The 17,756-nt window shown below is 38.7% G+C and overlaps 1 protein-coding gene across 1 annotated transcript in view; it reads left to right on the forward strand.

The window, feature by feature from the left end:
* Positions 1-9,372: 9,372 nt before the first annotated feature.
* LOC143715895 (LHFPL tetraspan subfamily member 6 protein) overlaps positions 9,373-17,756 on the forward strand; it is a 98,723-nt gene continuing 90,339 nt past the window's right edge. Inside the window, exons 1-2 of the mRNA XM_077207752.1 lie at positions 9,373-9,696; positions 12,089-12,624. Coding sequence (XP_077063867.1) covers positions 12,240-12,624 — 385 coding nt within the window. The 5' untranslated portion in view covers positions 9,373-9,696; positions 12,089-12,239. The remainder of the gene's footprint in view (positions 9,697-12,088; positions 12,625-17,756) is intronic.

The raw sequence follows: 17,756 nt of genomic DNA on the forward strand, positions 1-17,756 counted from the left end.
ACCTTACCACAGTATATCAGGGGGATGTATCCTCAGAGATATTGGAGGCCCTTGCACACTTCAAGACTGAGAATCAGAAAGTACAATCTACAGTCTTAGACATACAATGACAAATGTGTGGTGATATTGCAGCAAAGGCAAACCCCACCATCACATGATAGAGCCTCTTCTCAGCAGACTCTTATGCAAATTCAAAGAGACCTTATTCAGACACAATGGCTTCCCTTGCAGAGCAGTATAGACAACCCCACCAGTTAGCTCTGCATCATATTTCTGACCTCGTGGAAGGCTATAGTATCTGCAGTCATGATACAACTGCATTCAAGAAGTTTGAACTCAAGGTTAGAGCACTCGTGGACATGCTAGATCAACTAGGTGAATGTGGTAATATCGAACTACAGTGTGGCTCACATGTTACTAGGCTACTGTCCAAGTTACCTCATGACCTGAGATCTGATTTCAAGAGGTACATGTATCCCCTGGGAGTCCGCATTCCCACACTCCTAAATTTTAAAGGGAGGCTGTAATACGAACTGCCAATTCAAGAAAGTTGCTTTGAGTTTATTGGAGAAAGAAGGGAACGCTCTGACCAAAAGAAGGACAGGCGTAAGGATGCCAAGTCTTGTAAGACATTGTCCATATTTCACAGCTCAGATTCTTCCCCCACCAATCCACTGACAAAGGGGTCTGCTCCATGTGCTACTAGACCTCAGGACAAGGTAAAGGTGTACTGTCCCTATTGCTCTAACATCCAGCATTACTTGTGTCAGTGCCAGAACTTTAGTCAGCTTACTAAAGAACAGAAGAGCAACTGGGTAAAAACAAACAAGAACAGAGCAGCACAGTGCCATCTGAAATGAACCTGCGAAATCTATAAGGGCAGACATATTGAGGCACTCCACAAGCTCAATGATAGACCGAACAGAGAAAAACCTTCCCTTGTCAGTCCCACCAATGAGGTTCTATATTTGGATGGACAAGCAGGCTTCAGTCAGGTACTACTGAAAGTCACCAATGTGATCATACGCAATGGAGAGCATGCGCTAGAGACCTTCGCTATTCTAGATGATGGCTTAGAGTGAACAATCTTTCTTCAGGCTGCTGCTCAGAAACTGAATCTTTGTAGTAAAACAGAGGACCTGGTATTGAGAACAGTTTGATTAGACATGAAGGTCATATGTGGTAATCAATTGTCCTTTTCCATTTCTCCTGCTTGTCAGCCTCAAAATTCTCAGCAGATCAGCTAGAACTGGCAGAACATACCTACATTACCACATCAAAGCCCTACAAAGTAAGTATAGCCATCTCAGAGGACTGCCCATTCCTGCCCTTGACAAAGCTCAACCACTCTTGTTAATTGGCCCTGATTATCCTCACTTAATCACTCCAATTACGCCAGTGCTACTTGACCAGCTGCAGTGAAGATGAGGTTCGGTTGATCAGTGCTTTTGGACTAAGCTTTTCCATGATCAGCTTCAAACTCAACAGTGCCTAAATATTTCTGTTGTGTCTCCCTCCAACGAGCTGTTCAAACATGTCCAGAATCTTTGGCAACTGGATGTATTGCCTAACAGGAATGAGAAGCTTGTCACTAGATCAAAGCAAGACCAGGAGGCAATTAACCTATTAGATCGACATCAATGGGATGCAGCGTAATGCCACTCCTCTTCTCAGGGTAATGCACATGCCTAAATTACAAGCTACAAAGTAAGATGTGATGGCTAACCTCCGCAGCACAGAGAATCGCTTAATGAGAGACCCCCAAAGGGCAGAAGTCTATATTGCTGAAATTATGTCAGTTCGCATATTTTACAGTTCCTAACTGTACTCAGCAAATTCACATCTTTTGTGATGCCTCAGAAAATGCTTATGGTTATGTTGTGTATCTACAACCAGAAAACCCTGAGGGATATGTAGAAGTGGCATTCCTCACTGCTAGATCAAGAGTGGCCCCTAAACGACAGCTATCTATGCAAAGGTAAGAACTGTGTGCAGCCTGTATTAAGTTTTTCAATGTTCAATGGAACAAATTTTTGCTGGATACCCAAATGCTGTCATAGTAGATCAGGGATGGGCAACTCCGGTCCTTGAGGGCCACTGTCCTGCAGAGTTTAGCTCCAACCCTGACAAAAAAATTTTTTTAGTAATCCTGAAAACATTGATTAGCTTGTTAAGGTGTGTTTAATTAGGGTTGGAGCTAAACTCTGCATGACAGTGGCCCTCGAGGACCGGAGTTGCCCATCCCTGTAGTAGATGATATATTGGTTGATGGACACAAAGAAATGGAGCACAACGACAACCTAGAAAGAGTGCTGGAGTGGGACAGACAGGTAAATCTCAGGAATAATCCTCTGAAATGCAAATTCAGACTGACAGAAGTGAGCTATATGGGCCATCTCTTCAGCAGTGATGGCCTACATGCCGATCCATCAAAGACTAAACCCATCAGTGAAATGCCAGAGCCCACAAACGCCACTGCTTTTCAGAGATTTCTTAGCATGTTCAACTACATGGGCATGTTCATCCATAATCTCAGTTAAATATCTGCCCCTCTACGCTAGCTAACTCACAAAGACACAGTATGGTGTTGGCCGCAACAGCACCAGGATTCGTTCAATGCCTTGAGAAAGTGCCTAACATGCCCTCCTGTCCTGTCTTACTACAATGTTGAAAAGCCCGTCACCTTAACATGCGACTCCTCGCAGTTTGTTTTAGGAGAGGCATGCCCGCAGGACAGTAAGACTATTGCTTATGCTTCATTGGTCCTCACGCAAACTGAAATTTGCTATGCGCAAAAAGAAAAAGAGCTCTTTGCTGTAGTTTTCGCTTGCACCAAGTTCAACAATTAGATCTACGGCAAACCAATGACCATTGAAACAGACAATCATCAATTTGGTGACAATCATCAAACGTCCGATACACAGCACTCCTGTCCGACTCCAAGGAATGTTGCTTCAGCTCCAACGATACAACATCACCCTAGTCTACAAAAAAGGAAAGCACATGCACATAGCAGACACCTTGTCACGAGCCCCACAAGCATCTGTACAGCAACAGTCCAAGGAGAAAAACACCTTTAAGGTAATGAATGTCTACAACATCTCACCATCACGCATAGATGAACATAAACAAGAATGCAATCAGACAAGGATGGCCAGCCAAATTGCACAGTGTTCTCCTAGCAATGCGGCTGTTTCACCCATAAAGAAACGAACTGGTCATAGACGATGGAATTGTGTAGAAAGGCCACAAAGTTGTCACAGAAACACTTCAGCTGAAATACACACAAATTGTACATAGAGGTCCCCCTGAAGCTGAATCCACCAAACGACGTGCACGTGGTATATACTATTAGCCTACCATGACAAAAGACATTAATGCTTACGTCACATCTTGTGCCACATGCAACAGCACCAAAGCAAAGTTCCAAGCCTACCATGGTCAACAGTAGCAGCTGACATCTTTGAGTGGAATGGTCACTAACACTTGGTACTTGTCGACTCCTAATGAGGCTGGTACGAGATCGATCAACTCCACAATTTGACCCCAGCAAGTGTCAAACTGAATCTAAAGAGACACTTCTCTGTTCATGAGTCACCCCAAACCCTTTGAAGATTTTGCTAGGGTTTGGGACTTCGTTCACAAAACCAGTAGTCCAAACTACCCTCAATCAAATGGCCTAGTGGAGAATGCAGTTCGAAGCGCTAAACAATTTAAGGAAAAGTCCAAAAGAGATGGCTCTGATATCTATCTAAACCTACTGAATCTGCTAAATGTCCCACAAGATCCTAAGCTTGGCTCACCAGCTTAGAGAATAATGTCCAGACAAAACCCGCTCCACCCTGCCTCTCCACAGCTCTTTGCTGGAACCTTCTCCTCTGGTCTCCAAAGAGATTCATGCACAGATCACAAAGAAAGACTGTGTCAAAAGAACAGTTATGACAAAACAAGTAAACAACTGAGTGCACTCTCAAAACGGCAAGTAGTGAGGATGCAAACCCCTCGTGGTCATGACGGCAAATGAGTGGTGAAGGAAGTCTGCCGTGAACCAAAACCTTACACCGTCCTGTCTGGTGAAAAGGAATATTGGAGAAACTGCAGACACCCCCTATCTGTGAAAGAGCCTATGCCCAGTCATTATGATGATGATGGTCATGAGGTAATCCATACTCCAAACAAAGTGAATGATCCAATTCCAAATATACCACCGACACAATCAACCACAGGTCAAATAACCTCTCACACACACACAATATTGTGAGCCACTCAGTCCTTATGTGACACAGTCTGGACGTACCGTCAGCCCTAACCCAAAATACAAGGACTGAAGTGTTTAATATGCTGTTGAATTGCACATTAATGTTTTATTTAATTGTTTATCTAGGTTACAGACACCAGATTTGTTATTCTGCAATACACTTTATCTACACTTTATTAATTTACAATGCACAATAGTTACTTTTTCTAGTATTACAACCTTTTAAAGTTCAATATACATTTGTTGTTCTAGTAAAGGTTTGTATTAAATGACAAGAGTGAACTAATGTTCAATGTGAAGAAGAATTCTGATGTAAATGCATCTGCAGAGTCTATACAAGTTTATTATGTTGATAATATATTTAGAAAAGGGTAGGGTAGTACATCATTATATGTGACATCAATATAAGTGTATAGTATGTGATCACTCTCTATCTTGTCACGTCCCCTCAGGTAGTCAGTGTGATATATATGTATCTGTATCTTGTGATGTACTTGGGTGGATAATAAAGCCACAAATTGCGAAGCTGGAGTTTATGCCAATTTATTTATGTTACACAAGTCAACACTATCCAGAGTGGAGAATAAATGTTGAAGAAGAAACGTCAGAGTCCTTGTTGCATTCTAACTGGATGTGCCATAGGGATTGCACCCAATTACAACCAGCCAATTTAAGTACTCCTGCAACCAATTACAACCAGCCAATTTAAGTACTCCAGAATAATACTACTTAAAAACAATGGAAAACTATGTCCCCATAATATATAAATGTGTGTGTATGTCAGTTAGGTTATACATTGTGACCAAATGTCTTCATATAAGGATAGTAAATTATATTAGATATTATAATTGTATAGGCTATATTGAGAAAGGAGAAGCATTAGCTCAATATTTAAAAAATAAATAAATAAAAGTCAACAGAAAGTCTCAACCATCAGAAACCTGGAAGAATCAGGCAGCCCCATGATAATGAGAGTGGTTTGGATTGTTTTGGGGTGGGTTTTAACCAGATGAATATTTTAGTTCATAAACATAATTTAAAAAATGATCTTTTGAGCTGACACACCTTTCTTTCAATTTAATTCCCTAACAAATTGTGCCTATCACTGTTGTTAAAATACAACAGATCACTTCAAACCAGTGCCTTGACATTTACTTCACCTTGCCAGAGGGAAAATGGGGAGTTCCCTTGACAATGAACAATCACAACAACTACAGTTCTGTCAGGACCACTATCTTCAAATACGATTGACTATTAGCATACAGTTTGGATTGGCGGTATGGTTCTGTTCTGGGCAAGAACTCCCTGCACATCCATGCAGCCTAGCATGTATAAGAGCAGGGAGAGCAGCAATTTGTTTCCCCTTAAATAGAACAGAACCAACATGCAGATATCGCAGATATCATTAATTCAAGATTGTAAAGTACAACATAATTCGAGAATTTATTATGATTCAAGGGGAATCAGAATGCCAAATCCTGACTGATGAGAGGAGGAGCTGGGGATGGAGGAGGGTAATTCACTCCTGAGAAACGTGATAGCTGCTGATAATACTGAAGGAGCTTATATATGTATACAGTGATAGGCGTCGTATTCCTATAGGTAGATGTGGATCAACTGAGAGTCAGCTGATGCGAGCTTGACTAACGTCACTTGACAGAACTGACGCTACACTTGATATATTGCACATGAGAGGGCAAAAACAATTTAATTTCAGCCCATTTCTCCTCAGAGGGATTAAAGGGAGAGAAGAGGTGGGGCACAGGGTTACGCTCTCTGTAGTGTTTCAGGCTGTGAGTCTTTGTGAATTATTCACAGCTATGGTCACTCCTCCAGCACGCACCACTTTAAACCAGCATCCCCTGAGATTTACACACATGCTGCATCTCTTCTGTCCTCTGAGAAGTTTTTCTGAGCTGCTCTTTAGTCAGAGACTTATTTTGCACTGTTCAGTCAGAAGGCTGCACTCGCAATAATTATTCAATCAAGAATTAATTTTAATTTCTATTCAGAACAATTGCTCTCATTCTCTTGGTAAAATCTAAACGTCCTTTCACACCAAGAACAATATACAAAAAAATAACTATAATGATAACTATATTAGCATCCACACCAACGCACATCGTTCTGTTTATTCTAAGCTGACGCTGCGGTTTTGTCGTCTGTCACTTTAAATGCTGGAGCTCTTTAAAGCAGAATGGATTCTGATTGGCTGTCAATGATTTTATCGTTCATCAACTGCCGTTATCATTGTAGTTGTGTTGTGGACTCTGTTATTCTATAATATAATTTTTTTTTTTTAGAACTATACCTTTATCATTATTATTATAAGTATAGTCATTGGTGTGAACAGGCCTTAAGGAGAACAAACAATACAAATATAATTATTTATTTGTATTTTATATTTTCTTGTTTTTGTCACGATAATGTTCGGTTTGGTTCATTTCTGTCGTTTCTGTATTAGTTCCCGTTAGTCTCTGGTTACTAATCAGTTAATACTCGTCCAGCTGTTCCCATTTAGTCCCCTCTACGTTCTGTGTATAAATACTTCCTGTTTGGTTCAGTTTGTTGTCAGACATCATTGTGTTTATGTAACCTGCTACCTTCCTGAGTATTCCAGTCTCCTGTTAAAGGACTATTTTGTGAGATTTCCTATTTCAAGTCTCTTCTAAGACTCGTGACAGAATGACCGACCTAACAAAGATTTTAAAGTTGAACATACAGGTCTTGCAGAGGCTCATCATATACTAGATCAGGCCACTGGTGGTGTACTAGTGGTGGATGCTACAGCAGGGATAATCCCTGTTCACCATCAGCGGGGCAGAGTGGGAGCACAAACCAGAGCCTACTACCAGGCTCATCACAGAGCCGATGCAAGCTGCCCAGGACCTCTGCCTAATAGATATGTGGTCTGCGGATCCATTTCCCTCCTGAGTCTCCACCCTTGAGTCTTCGCCTTGTACTTCGGTCCCGTCCGACTGCCTGGATTCTCCGGTCCCGTCTGGAGATCTTCCTCCTCCGATGTACCCGCCTGACTTCCTGGTCCCATCTCCTCCACTGGTTTTGGCCAGTTCCCTGGATCCGTTTGTGCCACTGATGTTGTCCTGCTCCTCGGCTCTACCCCGCCGCTTGCTCCGTGTGGCTCCTCGACTTCGCCTCGGGCTTCCCCTTGACCAGCTCAGCATGAGATCGAGTCCCCGGCTGCACCTCGGGCAGGTTAGGGTTAGAGTTAGGGTTGTCTCCACCTCCCATTTCGGCTTGTCAGCCCATCGGCTCCGCTCCGGCTTCCCCGCCCTTGCTACCTCCGTCGTTTCCCCGGTCTGCCGATCCCTGTCACCGCATCAGTCCCGCGAGCCAGCAGCTCCATCTAGGGTGTCCATGAACCTTGGTTCTGCCTCCATCAGTTGGTCCCTTGGTTCTGCATGGACATTCTGCCAAAGCTTCACACTGGCTCCTCCCACCGTCCATCACCAGCTACACACCCACCTCCAAAGCCCCCTCTCTCTCTCTGCAGTGAGAATTTCAGTTACGGCACGAGGACACGCCTTGCAGGAGGGGATAGTTCTGTCACAATTATGTTCTTTTAGGTTCATTCCTGTCTTTCTGTATTAGTTCTCGTTAGTCTCTTAATAGAGTTAATCAGTTAATACTCATCCAGCTGTTCCCATTTAGTCCCCTCATATTCCTTGTGTATAAATACTTCCTGTTTGGTTCAGGTTTTTGTCGGTCATTGTCAATGTTGGTTGTGTTTATGTTACCTGCACCCTTCCTGAGTATTCCAGTTTCCTATGCAAGATTTCAAGACACCTATTTGGATTTTAAGAACCGTGACAGTTTTATTGTTTGTTTGTTTTATGGTTTTAGTTCGATTTGATAGACCTGAGACCCGCATCTCTCTGTAGGCAAGAGCGTGGTGAGCTGGTGCCTGCTTTCGTCATGCAGTACCACAATATCCAATAGGAAAATTCAACTGCAGTAGCCACTGTTCAGCCTGAAGACATTTTTACACCATATATTGTAGAATTAAAACACTTTATACCCAAATGTCAAAAGAAGTACTCGAATCAATGAACAGCATTAATAAAGCCCCAGTCTTACAGATCATTAAAAAAAAAAAGTTGTTTTAGGGTTTAGCTACCCTTTAAGAGTATATCAGAGTATGTTTGAGTAGCCTATATTAATCACATAGTTTTGATATTCTATGATACTTTTTTGTTTCATAATTGTGTTATTGTATAAATTTAGTTTGAAAAAAGCCTATAAAACATTTAAAACACTGATGAGTTCTACTTTAATTTTTCTTTCCTTTATCTCTATAGATCAGCTTTGCCACAGACACCCAAATATGAAATATGCGAGGGAGCCTCCCTACAAAAAAAAATTAAAAGTAGCTAATATTTTTTTGTATAAATAGCCTATTCAATTTCTATATGAAACAATTTTATTAAAAACACGTTTTGAATATTATTTGGAAAATGTTTGGTTTCTATTATGTTATATTATTATGTCTTTTTTACTGTTAGATTATTTATTAAACATTGTTATTTATTAAATACATTGCTATTAATTAGGCTTACATAAATATTTGTTATGTAGCTATTTATTAAATATTTTAAATGATTTAAATCAGTTTTTCTTCAAATCTATTTATTTAGTCATAATCCTATTTTACTATCTATTTAACTTTAGATTTGTTTTATTTGTTTTCTCTAAACTTTTCCCCTGGGGTTCCCTGCAGTTAAAAAAAAAAACCTGCTTTAGACAACAGGCCTATTTCTTTTATTTTCCAACGCAGGTATTCATCTGAAAAAATTGGTATCAAGGAAAAAACAGGTTCCCATTGTGACACCATATACCATAGACAATATTCCCAGCAGAAGTTATATGTGTGTGTGATATACTGTATGATCAGCATATTTTTCAGCTGGGAATTAACAAAGGATATGTTCAGTTTTTTTTTCTTTTGTAGTAGTAGTAAAGACTTTAAGGCATGTGTCTGTATAGAAACTGATTTTAAAATAAATCTACCCTGGGAAGTTTTACTGGAGTAAAAAGTGTGACAACTAGCCCCGGTGTGATTCTGAGGCAGCAGGCCGGTGGGCGGAGCTTATTCTAGTGGTTTAGAGAGCGAGCGAGAGTCTGACTGCTGCCACACTGCGCTCAGTGCAGCGACACGGACACACTGCTCAGAACTTCGCGTCTATTAATGACACTGGGATTATTTCAGCGCTTTCCTGCAGGAGTGTCAGTGAACTAACAGAAAGACGCAAGCAGACCTCAGCAGACCCCCATTTAACGGGATTTAACGCGCGTTTTCTGCGCGTGTCTAGCGAGTTGCGCCCCGTTGTGCGGACAAAGTTTATTTCTTCTTCACGGTCCCATATGAAGCTGGACCGGAGTTTGAATTAACACGCCAGTCAGAATATAGGCCTATCTATGTAAGTTATCACACAATATGTTTTTGTTATGGTTATTCATGTTTTGCATGATGTCGTGCTAGTCTTTTGCATGGCATGAGTTATCAACGCATATCATTGGCACTATTAATAGATGATCAGTCTGTTGAGGAGCTTTGTCAAAAACTTTTTTCCTTTTTTTTCTTTTCTGTACATATTACATGTTTGAGCCCCTAACATAGCTCCTCATTGCAAACACTTTGTAGAAATTTACATTCATAGCATAATAAATATGATTAGGCTACATTGAGCTAAACTATCCTTAACACCCTTAAATAATGTAGCCTAATTCATACAGGCTATAGAAATGTCATTAGCACGGCTGATCTGTTTAAGCATAGTCTACTATAGGTTATGAGTTATGACTTATTAACGATAACTGATTATTGTAAATATTCTCACTGTGAAAAATTAAAATGTTCAGTTACCTTATGGATTTTTTTCCTACGAGCCTCAAAATTAGCTTTTTTTTTTAACTTTTTTTTATTCGTTTAGCAAATCAAATAATATTTTAAGTAATAAAATCAAGATGTTACCACATCAATCTTTTCTTTTCTTTTCTTTTCTTTTCTTTTCCTTTCCTTTCCTTTCCTTTCCTTTCCTTTCCTTTCCTCAGCAAGTGTCACTGCAATCTTTTGTGTTTATATGAGATGTTTGAGCCCATAAGTCGGCCTTATATGGAGTAATGGTCACTCTTCATGCATGTTTTAAAGAAGTTGAGTAAGAACTTTATTAACAACAACTGATGAACAAACATCAAGTTAAACTTCAGAAGCTTAAAATCATTTGTTAAATTTAATTCAGGTACTGTAGTTAGACATGTTATGAAACATTCATTCATTCATTTTAAGTATTCTGAGAACAAATAGGAATGGAATTGTTTACTTGTTTGTTTGTTAATTTATTTATGGATTATTTTTATTTAATTGTATTTTTATACAGTCTGTTTCAGAATCATCCTAATATGCTGATTTGATGCCTAAGAACCATTTATTATTATCATTGTTGAAAACAGTTGTAATGCTTTACTTTTTTGTGGAAACTGTAATAATTCTTTTTTTCAGGATTCTTTGATGTTTTGAATCAAAGAACAAGTTTTATTTGAAAACAAAATATGTTGTAACATCATAAATGTATTTACTTTTTTGATAAATGTGATGCATCCTTGTTATATTAAAGTATTATTTTCTTTAATAAAATAAAAATCTTACTGACCCTAAACTTTTGAACAGTTGTATAGTGTATACCAGATGTTCTCATCTCTGGCCTTCGAGGTCCACTTAGGGTACGTTTACACGACAATGATGTACTAAAAGGAAAATCTTTTCCTTCGCGTACAGGTGAAAACGTTGTCACGATCCCCATTCACACAGATCTGTGAAAACGCCAAAAACGTTGTATTATTCATGCCAGGCCAGTAGATGGCGATGTCACTTTGTAAAGAAAAACTACGCGCCTATAGACTGAACACGTAATGCGCATAGTGTCAGCCTTTCCACAAATTCACATTTTTGTAGTTTAAACGGAGACGATAACAGAATTATTTTTTAAAAACATGCACTTTGAAACCCTTTTTTTTAAAGTTTGCACTTTCAGGCCCCCAAAACGCTGTAAATGAACGTCCGAAACACTTTTAAAGTCCCGCTGAAGTCAATCATGTTATCCCTTAAAACTCATCTTTGATCAACAAAATTACATATTTAAATGTTTTTTCCTTAAAAAAAAAATCACGATGCCTTAAAATGTCTTAAATCTAACTCTACACCCTTGCCTCATTTAGTATTGTTCTATGCATATGCAAATGAGCCCCGCCTCCACTCACTCACACCGGCTCAGAGATCCACTCGTTGACGATCACTTGTTGACCTGATTGGTTACAAGGTAGTTTGTGACGTCAGAAACACCAGCGATTTCAAACTGTGTTTTTGGTTCACTGCAGTTTTAAGGAGAAAATACTCAGCAATGGTGTTGACTTATGAATTTGCATATGGGTTTGACTTAAAGCATATTAAAAACACCACATAGACATATAAACAACATTATTTTCACCACAGGGGGACTTTAATTTTTTTAGTTGAAAATGGTGTAGGCTAGCGCCCCTTAATTTCCTGCAGAGTTTATCTCTAACCCTAATCAAATACCTGAATAAGCTAATCTGGGTCTTCAGGATTACTAGAAAAGCAGATGAGTTTGATCAAGGTTGGAGCTGAAGTCTGCAGGACAGTGGATCTCGAGGGCCACAGTGAAGGACCCCTGGTGTATATGAATATTGTTGCATCAGAATACAGGAATTGTGACTCTTACTGATTGCTAAATGTTAGTCGAAACATTCTGAAGACTGATGGGACAGTGTGTTTTACTGCTTCTTCCTCAGGTGACGGCAGACAGAACCATGGTGAAAACCGTATGGAGATAGACATCCTCTTTCCAACAAGGGAAAAGGAACTATTTCTCGTGACATCCTCTGTTTTTCCCGCAAGCTGTCTTCTGGAAGCGTGTCCAATATTTAAACGCATTTGTCCAGCATGGCGTCCAGCCTGACGTGCACCGGGATGATCTGGGCTCTGGTGTCCCTGCTGAGCGCAGCAGCTTCATGCGTGGGCTTCTTCATGCCCTACTGGCTGCTGGGCTCACAGATGGATAAGCCGGTGTCCTTCGGCACTTTCCGGCGGTGCTCGTATCCCGTGCGGGACGAGGAGAGGCAGGCTACGGTCATGCTGGAGCAGTGCGGGCGCTACGCGAGCTTCCAGGGCATCCCGAGCGTGGAGTGGCGGATCTGTACGGTGGTGACGGGGGTGGGATGTGGCCTGCTGCTGCTGGTGGCGCTCACGGCGCTCATGGGCTGCTGCATATCAGAGCTCATCTCCAGAACCATCGGGCGCGCAGCAGGGGGCATGCAGTTCCTCGGAGGTGAGTAAACAGACTGTCAGATATGTTTACATGCAGACAAGTTTAGGGGGGAACTCACAAACACACGACCTGGTCACATTTCATTCCAAAATTGAAAGGGGAAAAAATGATTTGTGTTCACAACAATTTCACAGATTTACCTCAGAATTCTTAATACTGTAATGTATGATTTATTCATTTGTTTGTTTTCTTGTTTAGTTAGTTTGATTTTTTTTCTCTCTCTCTCTCTCCAAGATTATTCTCATTACTGTAATATAGTTTTGGTTGTTTTTTTTCTGAAACATATTTTCTTATTTCTGTCTTTTGATTTGAAGGTGATGTATGACCATTTAATGTTCTTGAGAGGTTTTGGGAGATTTACACTATAACCGCTTTACAAGCATGCATGTTTATTATACTGTAAATATTTATATTTGAACTAATAATATAATTAAGGTTATACGTTTGTGATAGGTGAGCAATAAAAGCCATCCTCAGTAAAGTACAGTACAAAATGTCTGGGGTTGATAAGATTTTTTTTTAAAATGTTTTTGAATGAAGTCTCTTCTGCTCACCAGGCTGCATTTATTTGATAAAAAAATACAGGAATATTGTGAATTATTAATATTACAATTTAAAATAACTGTTTTCTATTTTAATTAGTTCTGGGCAACGATTAATTGTGATTATTAATTCATTATTCATTATTTTGTACATGTAAATATACATGCATTTACATATTTAAGAAAAATGTGTTATTTACATATAAAATATTTATATATAATATAAATGATGTATATATATATATATATATGTGTGTGTATGTATATGGAAATATTTCTTAACATGCATGTATATATTTATAATAATTATACACAGTCAACACACACATATATATATTATGTTAACACAAACTTTTATTTTGGATGCAATTAATCATGATTAATCGTTGCCCAGCACTAATTTTGATATATTTTAAGATGTAACTTATTCCTGTGATCAAAGCTGTATTTTCAGCATCATTGCTCCAGTCTTCAGTGTCACATGATCCTTCAGAAATCTTGCTCAAGAAACACTTCTGATTATTATCAATGTTGAAGTCAGTTGTGCTGCTTCATATTTTTCCATCCTTGCTGAATTAAAGTTTTAATTTCTTAAATAAGAAAATTCTTATTGACCTCAAACTTTTGAAGGGCAGTGTACATTCTACACAAAGATTTACAGATAACGGATTTATGAATTTACTTTGTGTGCGCTACAATGTTTTCAAAATGATACGATTATCATGGAGTACAAGCACCTTTTTCTTTGTCTCTAGTTCAGTGAACATCGATTCCAGCCGGTGTAATTCAGGGTGCCTTTGCCTCAGCGAGGAGAGAGGGAAGGGAAACTGATTGAGTTTAGACTGAAAGCTGGGGTCTGTAATTCCAAACTCAGTTTGTTTAGTTCTCGCCTGCAAGGTGCCTTTTATTTGCTGCTCTGATAGTCTGGAGGGCTTGTGGCACAGAGAAGGTGAAACAAATACTGCGTGGGGCGTCTTAGATGGAAGATTTCCTTGTACCGCAGGGGCTCAAAGTGTGGAAAATTCTAGTCAGGCTTTTGGACTCATGATGTTTAAAAATGCTTTATCTTCATGAACTCAGCTCATTTGTCTCTTGTGTCAGCCGAAGTGACAATAGCTCATCTTCATTCTCATTAGCTTAGTGTAAGTGCAAACGCATATGCTAATTGCTTTTTTTTTTCTAAAGACAACATGAAATTAAAATGGAGCCTATTTACTTTAATGCACATTCTTGGATTATTGTGCAATTTATCATAAAAAAGCTTGTCAAAAATGCAAAAAACTTGCTCTGCCTCATGAATGATGTTGCTTTTCTTGAAGCTCAAAGAGACGTGCACGGCATTCAATGTATATACATTTTATCAGTTCATGCATTCCCTGGGAATCGAACCCATAACCTTGGTGTTGCCAGATCCCATCATCTGCTTCCTTTCTGCTATAACGGCCTCTTTTTACTTTAGCTGATGGACACCATCAGCTTTGCTACATTTTTGTCTTGTTGAATATCCTGTTTCAATTGGGAATGCATTAAGAATGTAGAATGGGTTGCAAACATTGTTTCATGTTCTTAACTTTTAAGCATTCCAATCTTAAAATATAATAGTGCATACGTAATGCGTAAAAAACCCCAAAGATATACTAGATTATTGTAGTTTATTACTATACTAAAAGATATGCTTCATATGGTCACTGTAAAAAAAATATGATCAATAATGTGACGTGTTTTTGCACATTAAAATAAGTTGTCAAGTTGAAATTACTTAAACATCCAAGTTGTTTGTACTTAATTTAAGCCAGCAACTTTTATTCAAATGAAAAAGATAATTGAACATCCCTGAATCAACCTAAAAACATTACGTTACACTAATTCAACGTTTTACAGTTTGTTCCGAAGTTTTACCATTCAGGAACATAAGCAATGCATCTTAAAGCAGCTTTTAGGTTACAACTTAGTTTAGATTTTTTTAATATATGCTTTTAAGTTGAACCAACAAGCTCAGCAGGTGAGCTGAATTTATGTATTTTGAATTCAAATAGGTGGACAAAGAAATGGTTTCGTGTTTCACCCTTTTAAATTCATGTTAAGTGAACAATTTGAATAAAACGCAAATGCATTCAAAATACTGTCTTCATTTTTGTACATGTGCTGTCCTCGTATAAATCCTGTTGGGTTTGCACTCGTAACTATTGTGACATTAAATTGGCCCCAAAGCCAAGTGTCAGGGCAGATTTCACCTTATCTCCAGTTAGTCGCCCAGGTGCGTCATCATGTGCTCAGCTGAGGTGTCCACTGTCGCTTCTAACTAGCAGACAGAGGCGTTTGACTTAAGAGAGCCAGACACAAGGAGGTTACAGGACTGCGGGGTTGCTGAACGCATCACTTCCTGTCATGTTGCTCATAGCACTGCCTTCATCAGACAGAGTGATGTAGTACCTCGTGGCTGATGTAAGCAAGCATCATACCCCTGATCAGCAGTTTTTCACTTACAATCAGTGGAAACTGACAATTAGTTGTTTATGAAACTGACGTTCTGTCAAACTGACGCTGTGTTTTTGTTGGTCTGGAGAGAATAAGTCAGGCTGAGTAGCCATTTTGAATGTGTCTATTCTAGTGCACTACAGATCAAGTATTTTATATAGTACTTTTATTCAGTAAGGATGCATTAACATTAATCACTAAAGACATGTATAATCCTGAACAAAATGTGTCCACTAAAATATTAAGTAACACTACTGTTTTCAACATTGAGAATATGAAATGTTCCATTTACACCATGGTATATTTAAAATTACCACAGTGTTACCATCTGATACCATTACTGTACCCTTTTACTGCCACAGTACACAGTATAGTTTGTCCCAAAAACAGTATTTTTTGTATTTAAACGGTATTTAAAGGTATTTAAATGGTAATGCAAGGAACTTTTGAGAATTCTATTATGTCCAAAAATATAGCATAGTATGATTATCTTTTTTTATATTTACCATTTTAAAAAGACCATAGTCTATCATAGTATGATAGTAACAGTTTTACCATAATAAAACCGTGGAATTACAGTGAAACATGGGATTACTATGTAAAATTCAGTTCTCCAAGTACATTTTATCAAATAAATACCAGTGTCCTTGTTACTGTTGTATTAACAGTAAATTATGCATAATTACAAGAAACTAAACCTAATCATAACCATATAGTATATGTTCATGTTAATTAATATTATTCAGTATATTTACACCGTGACAAAGACACCTTCAAATAAAGTGTAACCGAACTCTAATGTCACTAAAAAAGTCCATGATTTGTTTTGTGATATGGAACCATTGTCGTTTCATTATATTCTTGAATGTGCCTTGGAGGACCATGATAACACCATGCTATATGAATTTCAGCACAATGGTTTTTATCAGTATTACCATCTGATACCTTCACTGTACTATAGTACTGCTACTGTACTTTATTTATGCCCAGACAATATGAAATTACATATTGAAAGGGTACTAAATGTGATTCCATATAGTCTAAAAAAAAAACATGGCATTATCCTATCGTCATGTAAGTGTATAGATTGGACAGTGTGGTCATACTTTAAGGTTTATCGAATATTTTGTTTCGAGTTCCTGGAAGTGAACAGCAGCGGCTGAACTCTTGACATTGAACTAGCCGCATGAGTTGAAGCGTGGCGTTAAATTGAAGTATGCGCGACTGAACAAGACTGAATGAGAGACGTGAAAAGCACCAGACAGGGGTTAAGAGAAAAACGAGCGACCCAGAGAGAGAGACGGAACAGTACCCTGATGTTAAATCACTGGACCGCCGCTTGTCCTTCCCAATTGAGTCCCTTTCATTTGTATTGTGGTGAGTTAATGAGTGCTGTCTGGCAGCGAGGGCTCTGAACAGCGGGGCTTTGGCAAAGACAACACCTCCCTGCGGCTCACATTGATTCATCTGATGCCCATTTTGCTGATAATGAGTTTGATAAGCCCTTTATGTGTCACCAAAAGCATCTTTGATTAGAGCCCTCATCTTGCCCTCTTGTTCGAAAGTCTATCTTTGTTCTTTCAGAGATGGATGATGTTTCCCTTTGTGAAGTAATGGAAAGCCCTTCCAGAATAATGCAGTTTAATCTCATCTATTAATTCAATGGTTCGTTTGTCATGGGCAAGTTGGTCAGATATGCATCAAGGTTATTTTATAAATTGAAAGGTGCATATGAATTATGGGGCTGTGAGCGCCACTTTCATAGTTTAATCAATAATTCAAAAATGATATAATTAATTATTACTGTTAATAATGTAAATGTCCATTAGGCTACCTGTCAAAAGTTTGAAAACATAATTTTTTTATGTGCTTGAAAGAAGTCTCTTATGTTCACCAAGGCTGCTTTTATTTAATCAAAATTCAGTACAAATAGTAATATTGTGAAATATTATTGCAATTTAAAGTAACTGTTTTCTATTTTAATATTATTTTAATTATTCCTGTGATGGTAAAGCTGAATTTTCAGCATCATTACTCCAGTCTTCAGTGTCACATGATCCTTCAGAAATCATTCTAATATGAAGATCTTCTGCTCAAAAACACTTTTGATTA

The sequence above is a fragment of the Siphateles boraxobius genome, unplaced genomic scaffold (genome assembly GCF_051911475.1).
Source record: "Siphateles boraxobius isolate OS27281-9 unplaced genomic scaffold, OSU_SipBor_1 6, whole genome shotgun sequence".
NCBI classification, from domain to species: domain Eukaryota; kingdom Metazoa; phylum Chordata; class Actinopteri; order Cypriniformes; family Leuciscidae; genus Siphateles; species Siphateles boraxobius.